General features: G+C 45.2%; 1 protein-coding gene across 2 annotated transcripts in view; it reads left to right on the top strand.

Annotated features, from left to right (window-relative positions):
• Positions 1 to 3,865, top strand: part of TBL1X (transducin beta like 1 X-linked) — a 326,122-nt gene extending 322,257 nt beyond the window's left edge. For both annotated transcript variants that reach the window (XM_044287937.1, XM_044287938.1), the window contains 2 exons: positions 2,133 to 2,234; positions 2,804 to 3,865. In XM_044287937.1, the coding sequence (XP_044143872.1) occupies positions 2,133 to 2,234; positions 2,804 to 2,830 (129 nt within the window). In that variant the 3' untranslated portion in view covers positions 2,831 to 3,865. The remainder of the gene's footprint in view (positions 1 to 2,132; positions 2,235 to 2,803) is intronic.
• The last annotated feature ends 15,923 nt before the right edge of the window (positions 3,866 to 19,788 follow it).

Raw genomic sequence — 19,788 nt, forward strand, 5'->3', positions numbered from 1 at the left:
GACAAAAAATAAATTTAGCCGGCAAAGAAAGCAATATGGACTATCACAATACATTAGTAACTGCCACACATTAACTTGTCTACATGATAGATGTCATTTGCTGAAGTGAGACAACTTGTTTAACTCAAATCCCTGCAGTTTAATAAAATCTTCAATTTATGTTAAAAAATAAAAATAACTATTATGCAGTCAGTGCCCTCCCTGCTACCAGCGGGCATGGCCACTGGAACACTTACCCTATCTCCCACTCCAATCCTTGTTCCTTCCCATAGGGCACGGCTACTGTATTAACACTGTTCTGTCTACTCAAAGCTGCTTACTTCCTAGTCCTCTTACCTGCAGTGCCCTAGTTTGCCCCTAGGGTGCATCATTTCCTGTGTTTTTTAAAGGGCCAGTACACATATACTCTACTCTGTCCAGTCTATGGCTAGCCTCCCTAGGGTACTTAAGGCACCTTCCTCTGTGTGAAGGTGCCTGATCAATATAGTATTCTAGCTTTCTAGTCCCTGTGAAGCTCTATATTCCATTCTGATTTCCCATGCTTGACCTCTGCAGGTTTATCAAATTTGACCCACAGCTGCCTATCACAACCTTGAGCCTGCTTTGACTTCGGCTCCTCCTTTGGCTACGCCTTTGCCTGTCCCCTCAGTGCTACACACTGGTATCTCTTCACCCACCTAGATCTGCTGTCACTGAACAGAGACTACTTCAAAAGGTAGTGGCTTGGTTGTTCCCCTGTAGCAGAGTCCAGATCCCTGTATAGATGTTAAAGGGTAAAAACCGCTTTGTGACATTGGTATTGTGGCAGATGTAACATATGCCAATTTGTAATATGTTTCCAAGAAACATAGAGCAGCATTGGCTGGACTACAATACTCCCCATGCATACTAGATAGTCTCCCTAATGTGAAAGAGTACCCTAAAGGCCACTCAGCTAACCAGAGCCATTTTCTCCTGAGACACTCAGTACTCTTGTCTTTTTGGAAGGAGAATTATCATGTTTGGGTCTCTCTGTGTGGTTTGCCAGAAATTAATCACAATAAATTCAGGTTTCTTAGAGTCAAAATGAGGGGGGAATTTGGGATGAATTCCAAATAGGTAGAAGTTATTTTCTCATCTGTAGTCTAAATACGTATGTCAATGCAAAATTTTTTATTTTTTTATTTTCAATAAATTAGAAAAAAAAATGAACATTCTGTTTTCATGGGGTATTGAGTGCAGAATTTGCAGAATTAGGGGAATTTTTATTTTTATTTTTTTTATTTTAGCAAAAGGCCACAACATAACCAAACGTGAAAAAAGTGAAAAGGTCTGAAGACTTTCTGAATGTACTGTGTACCCCAAAATGGCACCAATGAAAACTACAACTCACCTCACAATATACAAGCTTTCACACAGCTCAGTTGATGAAACAATTAATGGGGCCATTAGCAAACTGGTGTAAAGTAGAACTGGCTTAGTTGCCCATAGCAACCAATCAGATTCCACCTTTCATTTTCCAAAGGAGCTGTCAAAAATGAAAGGTGGAATCTGATTGGTTGTTCTGGGCAAAAAAAAATGTTCTACTTTACACAAGTTTGATAAATGACCTCATGAAATGTTATGTCTTTGAATGTCGCAACAGCATAAAAACAAAACAAAAAACTGCAGGAGAATTGTGTTTTTTTCATTATAAACTGTTATACAGTACATAGCAATATGTGAACAGAAAAATAAAAAGTTGTGGCTTTTCAAATGTGGAGAAGAAAAAAATAATAAAAAATTGCCTTGTCCTGAAGTCCAAAATAGGCCACATCCTTAAGTGACTGTAGTTCTGTTTTAAGAATGTAAAGTGAAATTTAACCTTTGGTGAACCAAAAACTACTATACCAGAATACCAGCCTAATCTCAAATTCCTCCTATAAAGCACTTTTTATTCTGTCTTTAGACCTGCAGAAAGAACAGATATAAACCAGCTTGTCACATAAGAATTACAGTGTTGCCTATGGCTGGGGCAGAGATAACATCAGAGGAACCATATCTGTCACCATAGCAAATAAAACATTTTAATCATCTGATCTTATTGAAGCCTAACATGTATGTACCAGTAAGTCAAATACAGATCAAGACTGATTTCTATTTGTGATTGACAGAGCGGATCTCTAGTGCACAGCTACAGGGGGACAGGAGGAATTTTTGAAGTTTGCTGGAATGCCAGAGGTGATAAAGTAGGCGCAAGCGCATCTGATGGATCAGTGAGTATTTAATACTAAATTAATGATTTATACTAAATACTTTTATATAACAGGAACCAAAGCTGTTGTCTTCAATTTTGAAGTAGAGTACATTACTATTAACCAAGATCATCAATAAACAATATGGAACATGACACACAAAACATAACTACAAAACCTACTTAACTGAGTCCAGCTTGTGTGTCTGTGTATGGAAATATAAAGCTTATTATAGAATATCAGATTCTGATGGGCTCCATTCTTGATGGACATGCTCAAGCCTTACATTGTCTGGTTATTACATCTATGAGGGTCATTGAGAGCCCATATATCACCTATATTTTCCATTGGGTTTCTTTCCAAAAAGTTTTATAGAAACAAAACCTTAAAGTATACCCACTCAGACGTCACCATATACTTCCTCTCCACTGGTACACATTATGCAATATGCTGGGAAATTTAATACCAATTAAATATCAATATTAAATACCTGAACATGAGTGAGACCTAAAAGATGATAATGTTACAGTATATTTTATTCATGAGAACATTTTGACCACAATAATGTCACATCTGATCTTTCATTCCAGGTGTGTGTCCTGGATCTGAGGAAGTGATGCCAATAATCCAATATCAAAGTTTAAATGGACCAGCATCGAATGTGCACTGTCTGAAATTACAGATTCCAGCTTTTGTACAAACCTGACAAAGTCAGAGAGTACATTGTAACCGAACCTCCCTAAATGTCACACTTAAGGATGTCCACAGTTTTCTTGGAACCATTTTACTAGACATCCTTCAGGAGTTGATGGTTTTCTGGCCAGACTTACTGTATTTCAGTCTCAGAACTAGCAGGCCAATTTCGGGACTGACAGACGTGTTTGGTTTGAGTTGTTTGCTATGGCCAAAACTGTGCCAAAAAGTGTAAACACCGTCAGAATGAAAAGGAAAAGCCTGCAACGAACCAAAAGGGAAAACCAGTTCCTATTAATTTGTTTTATTTCCAACCTAATTTGGACACTACAGTTTTCCCAAAGGACCTACAAAGAACAGTTTTTATTAAACAATCCACATGACTTTGTATGACACTTTCTATTTTCTAGACTACTTTTTGTTGCTTTTGTTACCTGTTCAGTGGTTTTCTACCATTTCAGAATAGTGGATTAGTGGAAGATCCAAAAGGTATCTAAGGAACTAATGTTGCTATCAATTCAGCTTTTTCCTTTGTCCAAAATCAATGTGACCTGCTGGCTAGTACCACACTTGAAGAAATGCTTAACCTTGCTCCTTGCAGAAATTTTCTTTCTGGTTGCCACCTTTGTAAAACCTCTTAAGTTCAGTAATGGAGTGTCTAGCATTGCTTTTTCCTAGCAAAGTCCACGTCTGCACTGTGGAATTTTCCCCTCCACAGCTTAGCTTTTAAGGGCACTTTTCATGACATGGTGTCACATGCTTTTTATAAGAATGCAACCCCAGGAAAGCTTTTTACAAAAAGGAAGATGAACTTTTAAAAAGAAAGAACCCACTGTATTTTTTGAAAAGAAGACAAATATTTTTTATGTTAAAAATCTTAATTCTAAAAATGATAAAAATGCAAATGTTGGGATTGTCTAAGTCATGCAAAAAAATAAAAAAATAAAAGTGCAAGGTATATTAAAGACTTGGTAACCTTTTTGATTTGAGTTTGGTCTTTAAAGGGGAACTGAACTGAACCCGGACATACCTCCATTTTCACCCAGGCAGCCCCCCTGACTTGAGCATCGGAGCAGTTCATGCTCCGATGCTCTCCTTTGCCCTGCGCTAAATCGCGCAGGGCAAAGGCATTTTCAGGAGTTCCAGTGATGAATCGGACTCTCCATGGGGCTGCCAGGAAGCCCGGTGACGTCAATGGCACTGATGGGTGGGCTTTAGCCCTGCCCTAGCCAGTAAAACAGCTAGGGCAGCACTGAAGCAGGACCATCTGAGCCAGTGAAGTCACTGAACATACTGCCGGGCGGAAGCTTCCGCCCGGGAGTGTGTTATTGTAAATAAAAGTGTGTTATTGTAAACAAAAGATCGCGCAGGGCAAGGGAGCGCATCGGAGCATCAGGGGGGCTGCCTGGGTGAAGATATGGGTATGTGTGAACCCGGACAACCCCTTTAATTCCACTTCTGTCTGCAATGCCTTGTAAAAGTATCCGTTCCTCCCCTTGGCATTTCTCCTACTTTGTTGCATTACCACCAGAACTTTTGGGGGAAAGGGAGTATTACCATTTGATTTGCAGAACAAGCCTACCACTTTGAGGGTATGGCCACATGGTCAGGTTTCTTCATGCAGTTTTGGAAACCAAAATCAGGAGCGGATCATAGACAGATATGACTTCTCCACTTTTTTTCAATTCAATCCTGATTTTGGCTTCCAAAACTGCATCAGGAAACCTGACTGTGCAGCCATACCCAAAAGGTACAACATATTTTTTACCGTTGTACAAACAATAATTAAGACATTACCCCTGATGTGTCTATTATTATTTTGTGATGCCAACTTTAGCTGCAATTACAGATGTAAGTCCCTTATTAGCTAAGCTGTTCCTTTGGCGCATCTAGTCACTGGGATTCTTGCCCATTCTTCCATGGAAAACTGCTCCAGCATCTTTAAATTAGATGGTTTCTAAAGGGTTGAGGTGTGGGCTTTGTCCAGGCCAAGACAATTAAATGTTCTCTTTAAACAACATCAGTGTAGCTTTAGCAGCATATTTAGGGTCATTGTTCTGCTGGAAGGTAAAGCTATGTACCAGTCTCAAATCTCTGGCACTCTATAACACATTTTCCTCGAGAATAGCCCTGTTTACGGTCAACTATCTTTCCTTCAGTCTTCACCAGTTTTCCAGTCCCTGCTGATGAAAAGAATCCCCACAGCATAATGCTGCCACCACCATTCTTCAGTGTGGAAATGGTTTTCTTGCATGATGGGTTGTTGGGTTGTTGTCACACATAGACATTTCCATGATGGCCAAGCAAAAAGCATAATTTTAGTCTTAAGCAACTTTCACACTAGTGTTTTTACTGAATCCGGCAGGGTTCAGCAAAAACGCTTCCGTTACTGATAATGCGACTGCCGGCATCTGTTATGAATGGATCCGGTTGTATTATCTTTAACATAGCCAAGACGGATCCGTCATGAACTTCATTGAAAGTCAATGGAGGACGGATCCGTTTTCTATTGTGTCAGATTGTGTCAGAGAAAACGGATCCATCCCTATTGACTTGCATTGGGGTTCATGCCGGATTCATCTTGCTCCGCATGCCAGGACGGAAAGCAAACTGCAACATGTGTGCTATCCGGTCTGGGAACGCAACTAAACGGAATTAAATACACTTTGGTGCATTCTGTTCTGTTCAGTTCAGTTTTGTCCCCTTTGACAATGAATGGGGACAAAACTAAAGCAATTTTATCCGGTATTGAGCTCCTATGATGGCTCTCAATACCGGAAAACTAAAACGCTAGTGTGAAAGTAGCTTTATTTGATTGAAAAAAACATATGTTTAGGGAGCCTGTCACATGTTCTTTGCTGAGCTCCAAACACATTTTATTATGTTTCTATTTAAAGGGGTTGTCTAATCATGGACAATGGGGACATATCGCTAGTATATGCCCCCATTGTCTTATAGGTGCAGGTCCCAGCTGAAGTACTCCAGTCCAGCCACCACCAAGCCGGCTCCCCATAGAAGTGAACAGGAGTGTACCGCACATGCGCGGCCCCACTCCCATTCATTTATATGAAGTCGACGGAAATAGCCGACGATCTTGCCGGCCCCATAGAAAATGAAAGGAGGGCTGCTGCGCATGCGCAGTGCGCCCTCCTTCACTTTCAGGGCTCTGTTCTCGATATAGGTGCTGCTGGGACCTGCACCTATAAGACAATGGGTGAATTTACTAGCGAAATTGCCCCATTGTCCATGATTAGACAACCCCTTTAAGCAATAGCTGTTTTCTGGAAACTCTTCCATAAAGCCTATCTGTAGAATACATGGCTTACAGTGGTCTTATGGACACACACTTCCATTTTCACTAGATTTTTGGAGCTCTTTCAATGTTATCATGGATATGTTTGCAGTGAGCCGGAGGCCCACTGCTTAGGAGGTTAATGTGCTTGGCTTATGTATTCCCTTCCCAAGGGCTATATATAGGGATAAGTGGTTAATTAAGAACCATAGGAGTTGGACATGGTGAGTACTTCAGTACTTCACCCGTGCAAGAGGGTCTTTCTTCACTTAATTCCTGAATCCATCTCCAACCTTATCATGGTTCATCTTAAAGCCCATTCATTGAGATTGAATCCCTTAATAGAAATCCTCTTCTGGCATCCAGAATCATGGTGGCAGGTCTGTTCGTCTGGTAACCTGATAAATTGAGTTCTTACATACTTTTTAGCACAAAGGTACAAGGCATTTTAAGAACTAAAACAATAAGTACACTAGAACTAAAAGTATGAAAATCTCCATTGCAAAATTAGGCAAACCAAATATCCACCTTATGCTCCTCTAAAGTAATCTAACACTATAGCATGCTGATTGATGACCAATACAATTTGCCTCTGAACAATATTAGTTATTGGTTTATTAGTTCATAAATTTTGATCTGTGGTGTCGCCAAAGACTTCACAAGACTAGATAAATATCTGGGAATCATTTGTATGAGAACAACAACTGCATAATTTATTAGCTACAGTGTATTAATGTACAGGCACCAAACATCATTTGTGTTCTCTCGCCCATGGGGCTGTGATGCTGCAAGCAAATGTTGTTACATAAGGGTCCCTGTCTCATTACACAGAATAACATCTCTTAAGCAAAAAAATTATACTGCCACAGGGTTCGTGTAAAGTCATCAGCAAATATCTATATTCGAATGCAGCACTAACCCCACAGTGAGGGGCACAAGCAAAGTTAACCCTTATTGGATAGTCTATGTCCCCCTCCCACATCAGAGTCAGGCCTCATGCACACGACCGTTGTGTGCATCCGTGGCCGTTGTGCCGTTTTCCGTTTTTTTTTTTCGCGGACCCATTGACTTTCAATGGGTCCGTGGAAAAATCGGAAAATGCACCGTTTTGCAGCCGAGGCCGTGATCCGTGTATCCTGTCCGTCAAAAAAATATGACCTGTCCTATTTTTTGGACGGACAACGGTTCACGGACCCATTCAAGTCAATGGGTCCGTGAAAGAACACGGATGCACACAAGATTGGCATCCGTGTCCGTGATCCGTGGCCGTAGGTTGCTTTCATACAGACGGATCCGAAGATCCGTCTGCATAAAAGCTTTTTCAGATCTAAGTTTTCACTTCGTGAAAACTCAGATCCGACAGTATATTCTAACACAAAGGCGTTCCCATGGTGATGGGGACGCTTCTAGTTAGAATACACTACAAACTGTGTACAAGACTGCCTCCTGCTGCCTGGCAGCACCCGATCTCTTACAGGGGGCCGTGATCAGCACAATTAACCCCTTCAGGTGCGGCACCTGAAGGGGTTAGGCTCCTTTCACACCTGCGTTCAGGTGTCCGCTCGTGAGCTCCGTTTGAAGGGGCTCACGAGCGGCCCTGAACGCAGCCGTCTGGCCCTAATGCATTCTCAGTGGAGGCGTATCCACTGAGAATGCATCCGCCTGCCAGCGCTCAGCCTCCGCTCCGCTCAGTGAGCGGACACCTGAACACTGCAAGCAGCGTTCGGGTGTCCGCCTGGCCGTGCGGAGGCGAGCGGATCCGTTCCGACTTACAATGTAAGTCAATGGGGACGGATCCGCTTGAAGATGACACCATATGGCTCAATCTTCAAGCGGATCCGTCTCCCATTGACTTTCAATGTAAAGTCGGAACGGATCCGCTCAGGCTACTTTCAGACTTAGAAAATTTTTCTAAGTTCTAATGCAGACGGATCCGTTCTGAACGGAGCCACCGTCTGCATTAATATGAGCGGATCCGTTCAGAACGGATCCGATCGAACGCAAGTGTGAAAGTAGCCTTAATTGTACTATCATATCCCCCTGTAAGAGATCAGGGCTGCCAGGCAGCAGGGGGCAGACCCCCCCCCTCCCCAGTTTGAATATCATTGGTGGCCAGTGCGGCCCCCCCCCCTCCCACTGACAGTATATTCTAACATAGAGGCGTTCCCATGGTGATGGGGACGCTTCAAGTTAAAATATACCATCGGATTGGAGAAAACTCTGATCCGATGGTATAAAAGGGACTCCAGACTTTACACTGAAAGTCAATGGGGACGGATCCGTTTGAAATGGCACCATATTGTGTCAACATCAAACGGATCCGTCCCCATTGACTTGCATTGTAATTCAGGACGTATCCGTTTGGCTCCACAGGGCCAGACATTTTTTTTCATGTCCGTGGATCCTCCAAAAATCAAGGAAGACCCACGGACGAAAAAATGGTCACGGATCACGGACCTACGGACCCCGTTTTTGCGGACCGTGAAAAAATACTGTCGTGTGCATGAGGCCTCAGACTGGGATTTCTTCAGCCCACCAGAGGAAATTACTTAATCATGTCTAATAGGCTTTAAGTCATAGAAATAGACCCTAGTGGCAAATTTTTATCTCTAAAGGCAGCTCCAAATATTTTTTCCTCTAGGACCTTTGGGCACACTATTGCTTCAGAGTCTGTACCCACGAAAGATCCTCTGTTTTTTGTTGGGCCAGTCCAACCCTGCCCCCAACTCTCCCTTTAAAGATATTCACTCTCTTCCACACCTCCACTGTATTCTGTTGAAACGTTTGTTAGCTCTCTGTATTACATTAGTGGCACACTGGTATTCATCCACCTGTTATTGGGCATAAACAGTAAAACCAGTACACATGGTGGAGAACATTTCCTTCTCTCCAAAGGGAACAGACAAGTAAGGTATAGCCTTAGATGAAACTGTTGAAAATGTGCAGATCCAACATTTGGACTCCTTAAATTGAGCACTGCTTGGTAATAAATTACAAACTTAATGTCCCAATTAGAGATGAGTGAATTTCAAAAACATTTGATTCGTTCGGTTCGCCAAATAAAAAAAAAATATTGTTTAGATCCAAAATTATTTGAGAAGAATCGCGTTAAAAAACGACTATTTCCAGCCTTTATAGTAGTGTAGAACACTGTGCCTTGCAGTAACTCGCATAGGGAGTCTGCTGTGGTAGTGAAATAATACTGTGAGTCAGTATGACATGCAGATGACAGGCGTCACTCTTAGAATCACTGCACACTTCACTTATTTGGGCAGTTACAGGGTCAAAACTAACCAAATAACTAAGTGTGAACTCAGCCTTAGGCTTCATCCACACGTCCATGGTGTATTGCGGATCCGTAAATTGCGGATCCGCAATACACCTGGCCGACACCCCCATAGAACTGCCTATTCTTGTCCGCAATTGTGGACAAGAATAGGACATGTTCTATTTTTTACAGAGCTGCGGACTGGAAGATTGGGGATGCGCACTGGAAATTCGGATACGGAGAGCACACTGTGTGCTCTCCGCATCCATTCCTGCCCTATTGAGAATAAATGGGTCCACACCCATTCAGGATATTGCGGAACGGATGCAGACCCATTCCATGGACGTGTGAATGGAGCCTTACAGGTCGATGTTAGCGTCAAGAAGAAGCGCATTCCTTTTACACCATCGGCAGCTGATTCCACATAGATGTCTACAAAACCTGTTCTTTCAAACGCTTATACAAGTAGAGCCCCTCCCCCCCACCCGACAGAGTGAAGAGGGTGTCAGCAGTAAGTTTGTGTTAACGTTACTAATTATTTTGCCCTTCCTTTGATCCACAGAACAATAACCCCCAAAAAAACGGATCCTGTCTGTGGAGCCTCCACCTTTACTCGGTCAGCAATTGGTCAGTAATCCATGAATATTGCTAAAGCAAAAAAAAAACTGAAGTGGATCCAAAACAGAGATGACACGTGGAATATTTGCATGTCTTCTGTGTTTTGTACCCACTCCTGCTTTTGGCTACCAAATTATGAGCTAATTCTGATGCAAAATAGGGACCATGTCATGCAAGCCGTACAGCTGTTACATAGACAGGATCTGTTGTGTGTCTCATTTTTTTCTTCCTTCTGACAGATCAGAAGAAGGGTCAAATAAATGATGATGTCAGCCAGGCCAAAAGGTAAAATAGTGGCCCAGTCATGAAGTGGGGAGAGGGGGAACAGCATAAGAAGTTCACAGAGTGGCCCTATTGCATAGTGGTGAGGTGGAAGCAGCATGAGGAGACCACAGAGAGGCCCAATGACAGTGTGCAGGTTGCAGCAGCATCAGGAGGTCACAGAGTGGCACAATGACAGAGTGTGGAGGTGATAGCAGCAGCATCAGGAGGAGGCCACAGGGTGGCACAATGACAGAGTGCGGAGGTGGCAGCAGCATCATCAGGAGGCCACGGAGTGGCACAATGACAGATCGTGGAGATGGCAGCAGCAGCATGAGGAGGAGGCCACAGGGTGGCACAATGACAGAGTGTGGAGGTGGCAGCAGCATTATCAGGAGGCCACAGAGTGGCACAATGACAGAGTGTGGAGGTGGCAGCAGCAGCATCAGGAGACCACAGAGTGGCACAATGACAGAGCCTGGAGGTGGCGGCAGCAGCAGCATCAGGAGGAGGCCACAGGGTGGCACAATGACAATGTGGAGGTGGCAGCAGCATGAGGAGACCACAGAGTGGCACAATGACAGTGTGTGGAGGTGGCAGCAGCATCAGGAGGAGGCCACAGGGTGGCACAATGACAGTGTGAAGGTGGCAGCAGCATCAGGAGGCCACAGAGTGGCATAATGACAGAGTGTGGAAGTCACGGCATCAGCAGCATCAGGAGGAGGCCACAGGCTGGCACAATGACAGTGTGGAGGTGGCAGCAGCAGCATCAGGAGGCCACAGAGTAGGAAGGTGACAGTGTGGAGGTGGCAACAGCATCAGGAGACTACAGAGTGGCAAGCAGCATCAGGAGACCACAGAGTGGCAGCAGCATCATGAGACCACAGAGTAGCAAGGTGACATAGTGTGGAGGTGGCAGCAGCATCAGGTGACCACAGAGTGACCCGGTGACAGAGTGGGAAGGTGGGTAGCAATACCAGTACCAGCTGAAGATGGTGGGTGAAAGAAGGAGCACTTGGAATCAGATGTGTGGCATCAGGCGGGTGGCAGCATCAGAATAGTAGCTGAGGCAGATAGCCAGAAGAAACCAGTCTCTTTTTTCAAAGTGTGGCACCATAGATGATCTAGTCTGATGCATCAGGCATTGGTCGGTGGAAATCCTGGCTGATCCACACCTGATTCATCTTGACAAAGGTCAGTCTCTACACATTTTGGGTGGACAGGCGAGTTCTTCTTGAGGAAACTATGGCTCCCGCCGCACTAAACACACGTTCTGACGCTACACTACTGGCCGGGCAGGACAGCTTTTCCAGGGAAAACTCTGCCAGTTGCGGCCACAAATCCAGTTTGGCTGCTCTAGTCCAGGGGATCTTCAATGTGGGCTGGCAGGGTGCTGTCCAAGTATGCAACCACCTGCTGGTTCAGGTCCTGCTCCAGGTCTAGCTGCTGCTGCTGGTGAATAGTTTCTTCAATAAGCAGGTGAAGAAAGCTGCTCATCAGCGACTCTAGACTCAAGCTGCTGCTGATGGAGGTGGAACTGCTCCTACCCCCCACCCTTCCACAGCAGCCATGGCAGAGGAATGTGAGCACAGAGGGTCCCCCCGGTCAGGAGGTCTCTATAGTAGTTAAGTTTGTCCTCCCTCTCAGCGGGTGTAAAAATGGCCCCCATTTTGGACGGATAGCAAGGATCCAACAAGGTGGAGAGTCAGAAGTCATCCCTCTGCTGAATGGTGATAATTCAACTGTCACTACGCAAGCAAGTAAGCATTCATTGGGCCATTTGTGCAAGTGACACAGAGAATGACTCCCTGTTTACACCTCCACTGCATACTACCACGGTGTGTCTAGGTCCTCTGCCTCGTCTTTCTCATTGTCCTGTAGCTCCTCTGGCTGCTCCTGCTCCTCTTCTCCTGTCACCTGTGTAGAAAAAACTGTCATTTTGCTACACATTGCTTGTGCTCCAATGTCCTCCTCCTCCTCCAGTCGCCGTGAGATCTAGACACCACTTCTCCAGTCCCCTGACCAGCCAGATTTACCAGCATCTTTTCCAGGACATGAAGCAGTGAAATAACGTTGTTCGTTCCATAGTCCTGGCGACTGACAAATAACGTGGCCTCCTCAAAGGGCCTGAGCAAACAGCAGGTGTCACACATGAGTTGCCACTGGCTGCCACAGGGGAGTACTCCTGTCTGCTTGGATCATCAAGAAATTGTTTATGGCCTTTCTCTATTTGTATAGTCAGTCCAACATGTGGAGGGTGGAATTCCAACGTATGGAAACGTTGCATGTCAGCCTATGTTGGGGGAGAGGACTCCTCTGCATAACAGAAATGGGGCGCATCTGTTTAGCAGCCCATAGACCTCTATTATGATGGAATGAATAATAGAATGCCACTAAAGGCATTCCGTTGTGCATTCCATCATAGAATTGCGTTATGGTCTGTGGTAACGGAATCCATAACACAATTCTGCTTTTACCACCAAACGAAGCGTGAATGAATTTCAAAATATGAAATTCGCTCATCTCTAGTGTGCAGAGCTGGTACTGGCTTTTTGAGGAAAATATGATGGCTTGGGACTCTCCACGAGCCATCAGTTGTCTGAAAGGTGCAGAGTCCACCACTTGGAAAGGGAGGGATTGCAGCACCAGCAACTTGGCCAGGAGCACATTCAGCTTCTGGGCCGTTGGATGAGTGCATGAATTCTGTTGTCTCTTGGCAATCGTTAAGTGATCGATTGCTGACCGAATGACTGATGAGGAGTAGGAGGAGGAGCAGGAGCATCTGGACCCTTCGGCTGAGGTGGTAGAGCCTTGAATGCCTGAAATCGGGTGCGTGCCACTGGGTGATGCAGCAGTTGCTGCGGCAGGCTGGACCACCACATCGGAGCCACAGTTCTCCCAGGCCACTTTATGGTGATGCTGCATATGTTGATGCAGGGCCGTGGTACCAACATTGGCACTCTGGCCAGGCTTCAACTTCTGCCCCACAGATTCTACGAATTGCCATGTTCACCTCCTCCGACGGCTTAACAAAAAACTGCTACACCGCCAAGTAGGTAATTTTACCACCAACACTCTGCACTGACTGACTGCTACCGCTGCTTCTGTGAACCCCTGCACTACTACTTTCCGGGCTGGTAAACTCCTGCGAAGTGGGTGTCTACCCCGGGCATGTTTGGCTCACGACCTCCCACTGCTGCCACCTTGCTAACTCCCAGCCACGCTAGCGACTTGCTTGCTTTGCCGCTGCCTTATGGGCAAGCTGCCACCCTCTTCTCCCGATAATGATGAAATTCCTAATTCACCCGGGTCATAAGTGCAATCAGCTACATCATCATCATCGAGTACTGTCTGCACGTCACTGATGTCCTCCTCAACGGTTTCTGGGTCAGGAGGCTGACTGCTTGCAACACCAGCTTCCATGCCACTCTCCTCGTCACTACTTGTCCGCCTACCGGAGGAAGCGGCGGATTTCCCTTCTGGATCTTGGCTGGCCATATCTGACTGTCCTCTAGTAGCTCGTCCTCGCTGTATAGTGGAGCCGAGCCCACAGCATATAATACTTGTCTGGCTGAGGGAACAGAAAAGGACAGAGGCAGGTTGAGGACAGGTGAGTGCACAGGGCCTGCTCCTGGGCCATGTCATCTAGCGGTTAAGACACCACCGCTAGATGACACCTGGAACTCAGGCCTCTCGCTGCGACTCCTGCTGCCACGCTCCCTTACTCTGCTGCGACCTGTGCCTGCGCCAGAAACATTTAGGCCTCTGCCACTCCCCTGTGCAGGGCCTGGCACTGTTAGATCAAATACATAAATAGAAAGGAAATTAAAACACACCAAAAAAGTCAGTAATTTTCTCACTTCACCAAACAACAGCTAATAAGCCCCTTTTTTTCCATTAATACATGCCAAAGAAGGCTTTAGAACATATAACTGCACCGCTGAATGGCAAATAGGCCCTTACTTTTTTCCACTTATACACGCCACAAAAGGCTTTAGAACATATAACTGCACCACTGAACGGCAAATATATATATTTTTTGGCACTAACACACGTCAAAAAGGGCTGTAATTTTCTCACTTCACCACACAACAGCAAATACATTTTTTGTGCCACTAATACACGCCAAAAAGGGCTTTAGAACATATAACTGCACCGGTGAACGGCAAATACAGTCCTGATCAAAAGTTTAAGACCACTTGAAAAATGGCAAAAAAATCATATTTTACATTGTTGGATCTTAACAAGGTTCCAAGTAGAGCTTCAACATGCAACAAGAAGAAATGAGAGTGAGACAAAACATTTTTTGAGCATTCAATTAATTGAAAATAACGATTAAACTGAAAAAGGCAGTTTTTCAGCTGATTCAAATTTTAGGACCAAATCTGTGCAAAGATGTGGATTCATTGTCATTTTCTGTCAGGTAGTCACACGTTGTGATAGCAAAGGTAAAAAAAACTCTCCCTTTTTGAACGTGGTGGGGTTGTTGAACTGCATAATCAGGGTCTCTCACAGTGTGCCATCGCTGCTGAGGTGGGACGCAGTAAGACAGTCATTTGGAATTTCTTAAATGATCCTGAGGGTTATGGAGCAAAAAATTCAAGTGGAAGACCCCAAAAAATTTCATCAGCACTGAGCCAGAGGATCCAATTGGCTGTCCGTCAAGACACTGGACGATCCTCGACCCAAATTAAGGCCCTTACTGGTGCTGACTGCAGCCCCATAACCATCAGACGGCATCTGAGACTGAAGGGCTTCAAAAACAAAAAACATCTTCAAAGACCTCGTCTCCTTGAACGCCACAGAACTGCTCATTTGGACTTTGCAAGAAAGCACCAAACATGGGACATTCAAAGGTGGAAGAAAGTTTTATTCTCTGATGAGAAAAAATTTAACCTTGATGGTCCTGATGGTTTCCAACGTTACTGGCATGTCAAGCAGATCCCACCTGAGATGTTTTCTACGCGCCACAGTGGAGGGGGCGCCATAATGGTCTGGGGTGCTTTTTCCTTCGGTGAAACAATGGAGCTTCAGGGAGTGCAGGTGCGTCAAACGGCCGCTGGCTATGTCCAGATGTTGCAGAGAGAATTCCTCATGACTGAGGGCCCTCATCTGTGTGGTAACGACGGTATTGTGTGTTTTTCAACAGGACAACGCTACAGTACACAATGCCCGCAGGACATTGAAGAAGGGTCTTCTTCCAGGAGAATAAAATCACTCTTTTGGCCCATCCTGCGTGTTCCCCTGATCTAAATCCAATTGAGAACCTTTGGGGATGGATGGCAAGGCAAGTTTACAAAAATGGACAACAGTTCCAGACAGTAGATGGCCTTCGTGCGGCCGTCTTCACCACTTGGAGAAATGTTCCCACTCACCTCATGGAAAGGCTTGCTTCAAGCATGCCGAAACGAATTTTGGAAGTGATAAACAATAACGGCGGAGCTACTCATTACTGAGTTCATGTTTGGATTTCTGTTTTGGGGGGGTTTAGTTTTTTTTTTGGAGGTGTGGTCCTAAACTTTTGATCAGCTGAAAAACAGTCTGTTTCAGTTTATTTGTTGTTTTCATTAAATTGAATGCTCAAAAATGTTTTATCTCACTCCCATTTCTTCTTGTTGCATGTTGAAGCTCTACTTGGAACCTTGTTAAGATCCAGGCATGCTAAATATGATTTTTTGCCATTTTTCAAGTGGTCTTAAACTTTTGATCAGGACTGTATATTTTTTTTGCCACTAATACATAACAAAAAGGTCTGTAATTCTCTCACTTCACTACAAAAAGGCAAATATTTTTTATGTGCTACTAATACACACCAAAAAGGGCTTTAAAACATATAACTGCACCGCTGAAGGCAAATAATATATATTTCTTTGTCACTAATACGTGCCAAAAAGAGCTGTAATTTTCTCACTTCACCACACAACGACTAAACAGCCCTTTTTCCCACTAATACAAGCCCAGTCAGTGCAGCAAGGTGTAATAGGATTGTTCCTATTACCCAGGCTGTAAACATGACTGTTTTCAGCAGCTAGCATGAATCCAAGAGGCCTTTCCTTCCAACTTTACAGACGTCTCTGTGGTAGTTGTAAGCAGGATTTGGTATGGGCCATCAAATGGCGAATCCAAACTCTTTCTGACTTTTCCTGACTACTACCCAATTTTCAGGCAACGAATGATGGGTGCCCTCTTTTGATTCTGGGTCTGGAATGGAAAAAAAATACATTTTGACAATTGTGGTCAGTCAAATCCTTGTGCTGGGGTATGTACTACAAACAAAGCAATGGGAAAACGCTCAGTCCATGATTTTCCTGTCTCTGTCATGGTTTTCTGGATTTTTTACTTTAAAGTGACATTAAAGGGGTGTCACGGAAGGTGTACAGGAAACAAGACAATGCAAAATGAATATATGACTCACTGGATCCAAAACTAAGGAACAAAAGGGGGACCCCTGCATAAGACCTGGCACTCTCCCTGACTGCTCAGCCTATTCAAAAATCCCAATGGTGGATGATCGCATATCCTCGTACCTCGACTATATACCACCTGAACACCCTACAATAGTGAGGGGACATGACCACCGGCTCCCTACACTAGACACGGAGGGAGTCAGGGTCAGCATGCACACACACTCCAGGAAGTTGTATAAGCCGCACACTAATGCATTATGGGGAGGAATTTAAAGGGATGCAATCAGTCCAACTACATGACAGCTGAGAGAGGCTAACGAGATGAGGAACTGAAAGCCAAGACAAAGAAAACTCAAGGAGGAGGTTCTGAAAGGCTTCTGTCAGAGCTTCTCAGCTGTCTGGTTGTGACAGCACCCCTCCCTCTACGAGTGGACTCCGGACACTCAGAGCCCACCTTCTCAGGATGGGACCTATGGAAAGCCCTGATGAGACGAGTGGCCTTAATGTCCGTCACTGGGACCCACATCCTCTCCTCAGGACCATAACTCTCCCAATGAACGAGGTACTGGAGAGAACCGCGGACAAGACGAGAATCCACAATCCTAGAGACCTGAAATTCAAGATTCCCATCAACCATAATCGGAGGAGGAGGCAAAGGCGAGGGTATAATGGGTTGAACATAAGGTTTCAATAAGGACTTATGAAAAACATTATGGATCTTCCAAGTCTGAGGAAGATCAAGACGGTAGGCAACAGGATTGATGACAGACAGGATTTTGTAAGGCCCAATAAACCTAGGACCCAACTTCCAGAAGGGAACCTTCAATTTGATATTCTTGGTAGACAACCACACCAGATCACCAACATTCAGGTCCGGACCAGGCACACGTCTCTTATCTGCCACACGCTTATATCTCTCACTCATGCTCTTTAGATTATCCTGAATCTTTTGCCAAATAGATGACAAAGACGAGGAGAATCTGTCCTCATCAGGTAAACCAGAAGACCCCTCTCCCGAGAAAGTCCCAAACTGCGGATGAAACCCATATGCACCAAAAAATGGTGACTTATCAGAGGACTCCTGACGACGGTTATTTAAAGCAAACTCAGCAAGGGACAAAAAAGAACACCAATCCTCCTGATTCTCCGCCACAAAACAGCGCAGATATGTCTCCAGATTCTGATTGACGCGCTCTGTCTGGCCATTCGACTGCGGGTGGAAAGCAGAAGAGAATGACAACCGAACCCCCAAGCGAGAACAGAAAGCCTTCCAGAATCTGGAAACAAACTGCGTACCCCTATCAGAGACTATGTCTGAAGGAATACCATGCAATTTGACAATGTGATCAATAAATGCCTGCGCCAGCGTCTTAGCATTGGGCAAACCAGGAAAAGGGATGAAATGCACCATTTTGCTAAAACGGTCCACCACCACCAGAATCACAGTCTTCCCCGAGGAACGAGGCAGGTCCGTTATGAAGTCCATAGACAGATGTGTCCAAGGACGGGAAGGAATGGGTAAGGGAGGGAGAGGACCTGATGGCCGTGAATGAGGGACTTTGGCACGAGCACAAGTCTCGCAGGCTGCCATAAAACCCTCAACCGACTTACGAAGCGCAGGCCACCAGAATCTCAGAGCGATGAGATCCACTGTGGCTCTTGCCCCCGGGTGCCCAGCAAGGACCGTATCGTGGTGTTCCTTAAAAATCTTGTGTCTTAAAGCGAGAGGCACAAACAACCTCCCAGGAGGACAAAGATCAGGAGCCTCTGACTGGGCTGCCTGCACCTCTGCCTCCAATTCAGGAAAAAGAGCAGAGACCACCACACCTTCAGCCAAAATGGGACCCGGGTCTTCAAAATTCCCACCTCCCGGAAAACAACGTGACAGGGCCTTCACATTCTTAAAGGGTTTCTACCACTTTAATTTCACATAATTAGGTGTCAGACACTAGCGATCCGCTAGTGTCTGCTCTGCCAAACTATCCTGCTATAATAGCTTTTGGGGCAGCCGTTTACCTAAAAAAAGAACTTATATTGATATGTTAATGACCCTCTAGGTGCTATGGGGGCGTCATTAGCACCTAGAGGATCGGTCTACCTTCTCAAGATGCCGCCGTCCAGCGCCTCCCTCCAGCCCGCCCATCTGCTTCGGAATGCGATCAAACGGACGACTTTACGCGCATGCGCCATGCGCGGCTGTATTCGGCGCATGCGCAGTGAATGTCCGACCGCTTCCCTGCTCAGACATCTCCACTGCGCCTGCGCCGATGACGTCATAGTGCTCCATGAGATTGACAGCTGCTCCACTATCTACAAAATCATCACAAAAAATGTTCTTGCTCTCTAGCGCCACCAGGACAAAACAGGAACTACAAGCAAACGGAAAACCTTCAATTTCCGCCTCAACCCTGCCAATAGTAACATTTTTAAAAGATTTTTTCCTTTTTGTTTCTTTATTACTCCCAGAAAACTGCCTGAATCTCCTAGAGGGACAAACATTTGCCAAATGATTTATACCACCACAACAAAAACAAACCTTCCCATGCGGGCTGAATCTTCTATTGTCAGAGGCAATCAACCCCAGCTGCATGGGCTCCTGCTCAGAAGGGGCTGACAGCGACTGAGACCCCTGCGCTCAGAATGAGACCGCTGCACTGTCCTGGGACTGAGTATGACAGGAAGGAGAGATCTCTCCTCTCTCTCTAAGACGCCTGTAAATACGAATGGCCTGAGACATAGCAGAGTCCAAGGAAATAGGCCTCTCATGAAAGGCAAATGCATCTTTCAATCCCTCTGAAAGACCATGGCAAAATTGACTTCGGAGTGCAGCATCATTCCAACCAGTATCAGCTGCCCATCTCCGAAATTCTGAGCAGTATATCTCTGCGGATTGTTTACCCTGGCATAACAGACGTAGTCTAGACTCAGCCAAAGCAACGCGATCCGGATCATCATATATCTGACCCAGGGCTAAAAAGAATTCATCCACTGAACGGAGGGGCCGTGCCCCCACCGGCAGCGGAAAGGCCCACGACT

The sequence above is a fragment of the Bufo gargarizans genome, chromosome 3, assembly GCF_014858855.1.
Source record: "Bufo gargarizans isolate SCDJY-AF-19 chromosome 3, ASM1485885v1, whole genome shotgun sequence".
NCBI classification, from domain to species: Eukaryota; Metazoa; Chordata; class Amphibia; order Anura; family Bufonidae; genus Bufo; species Bufo gargarizans.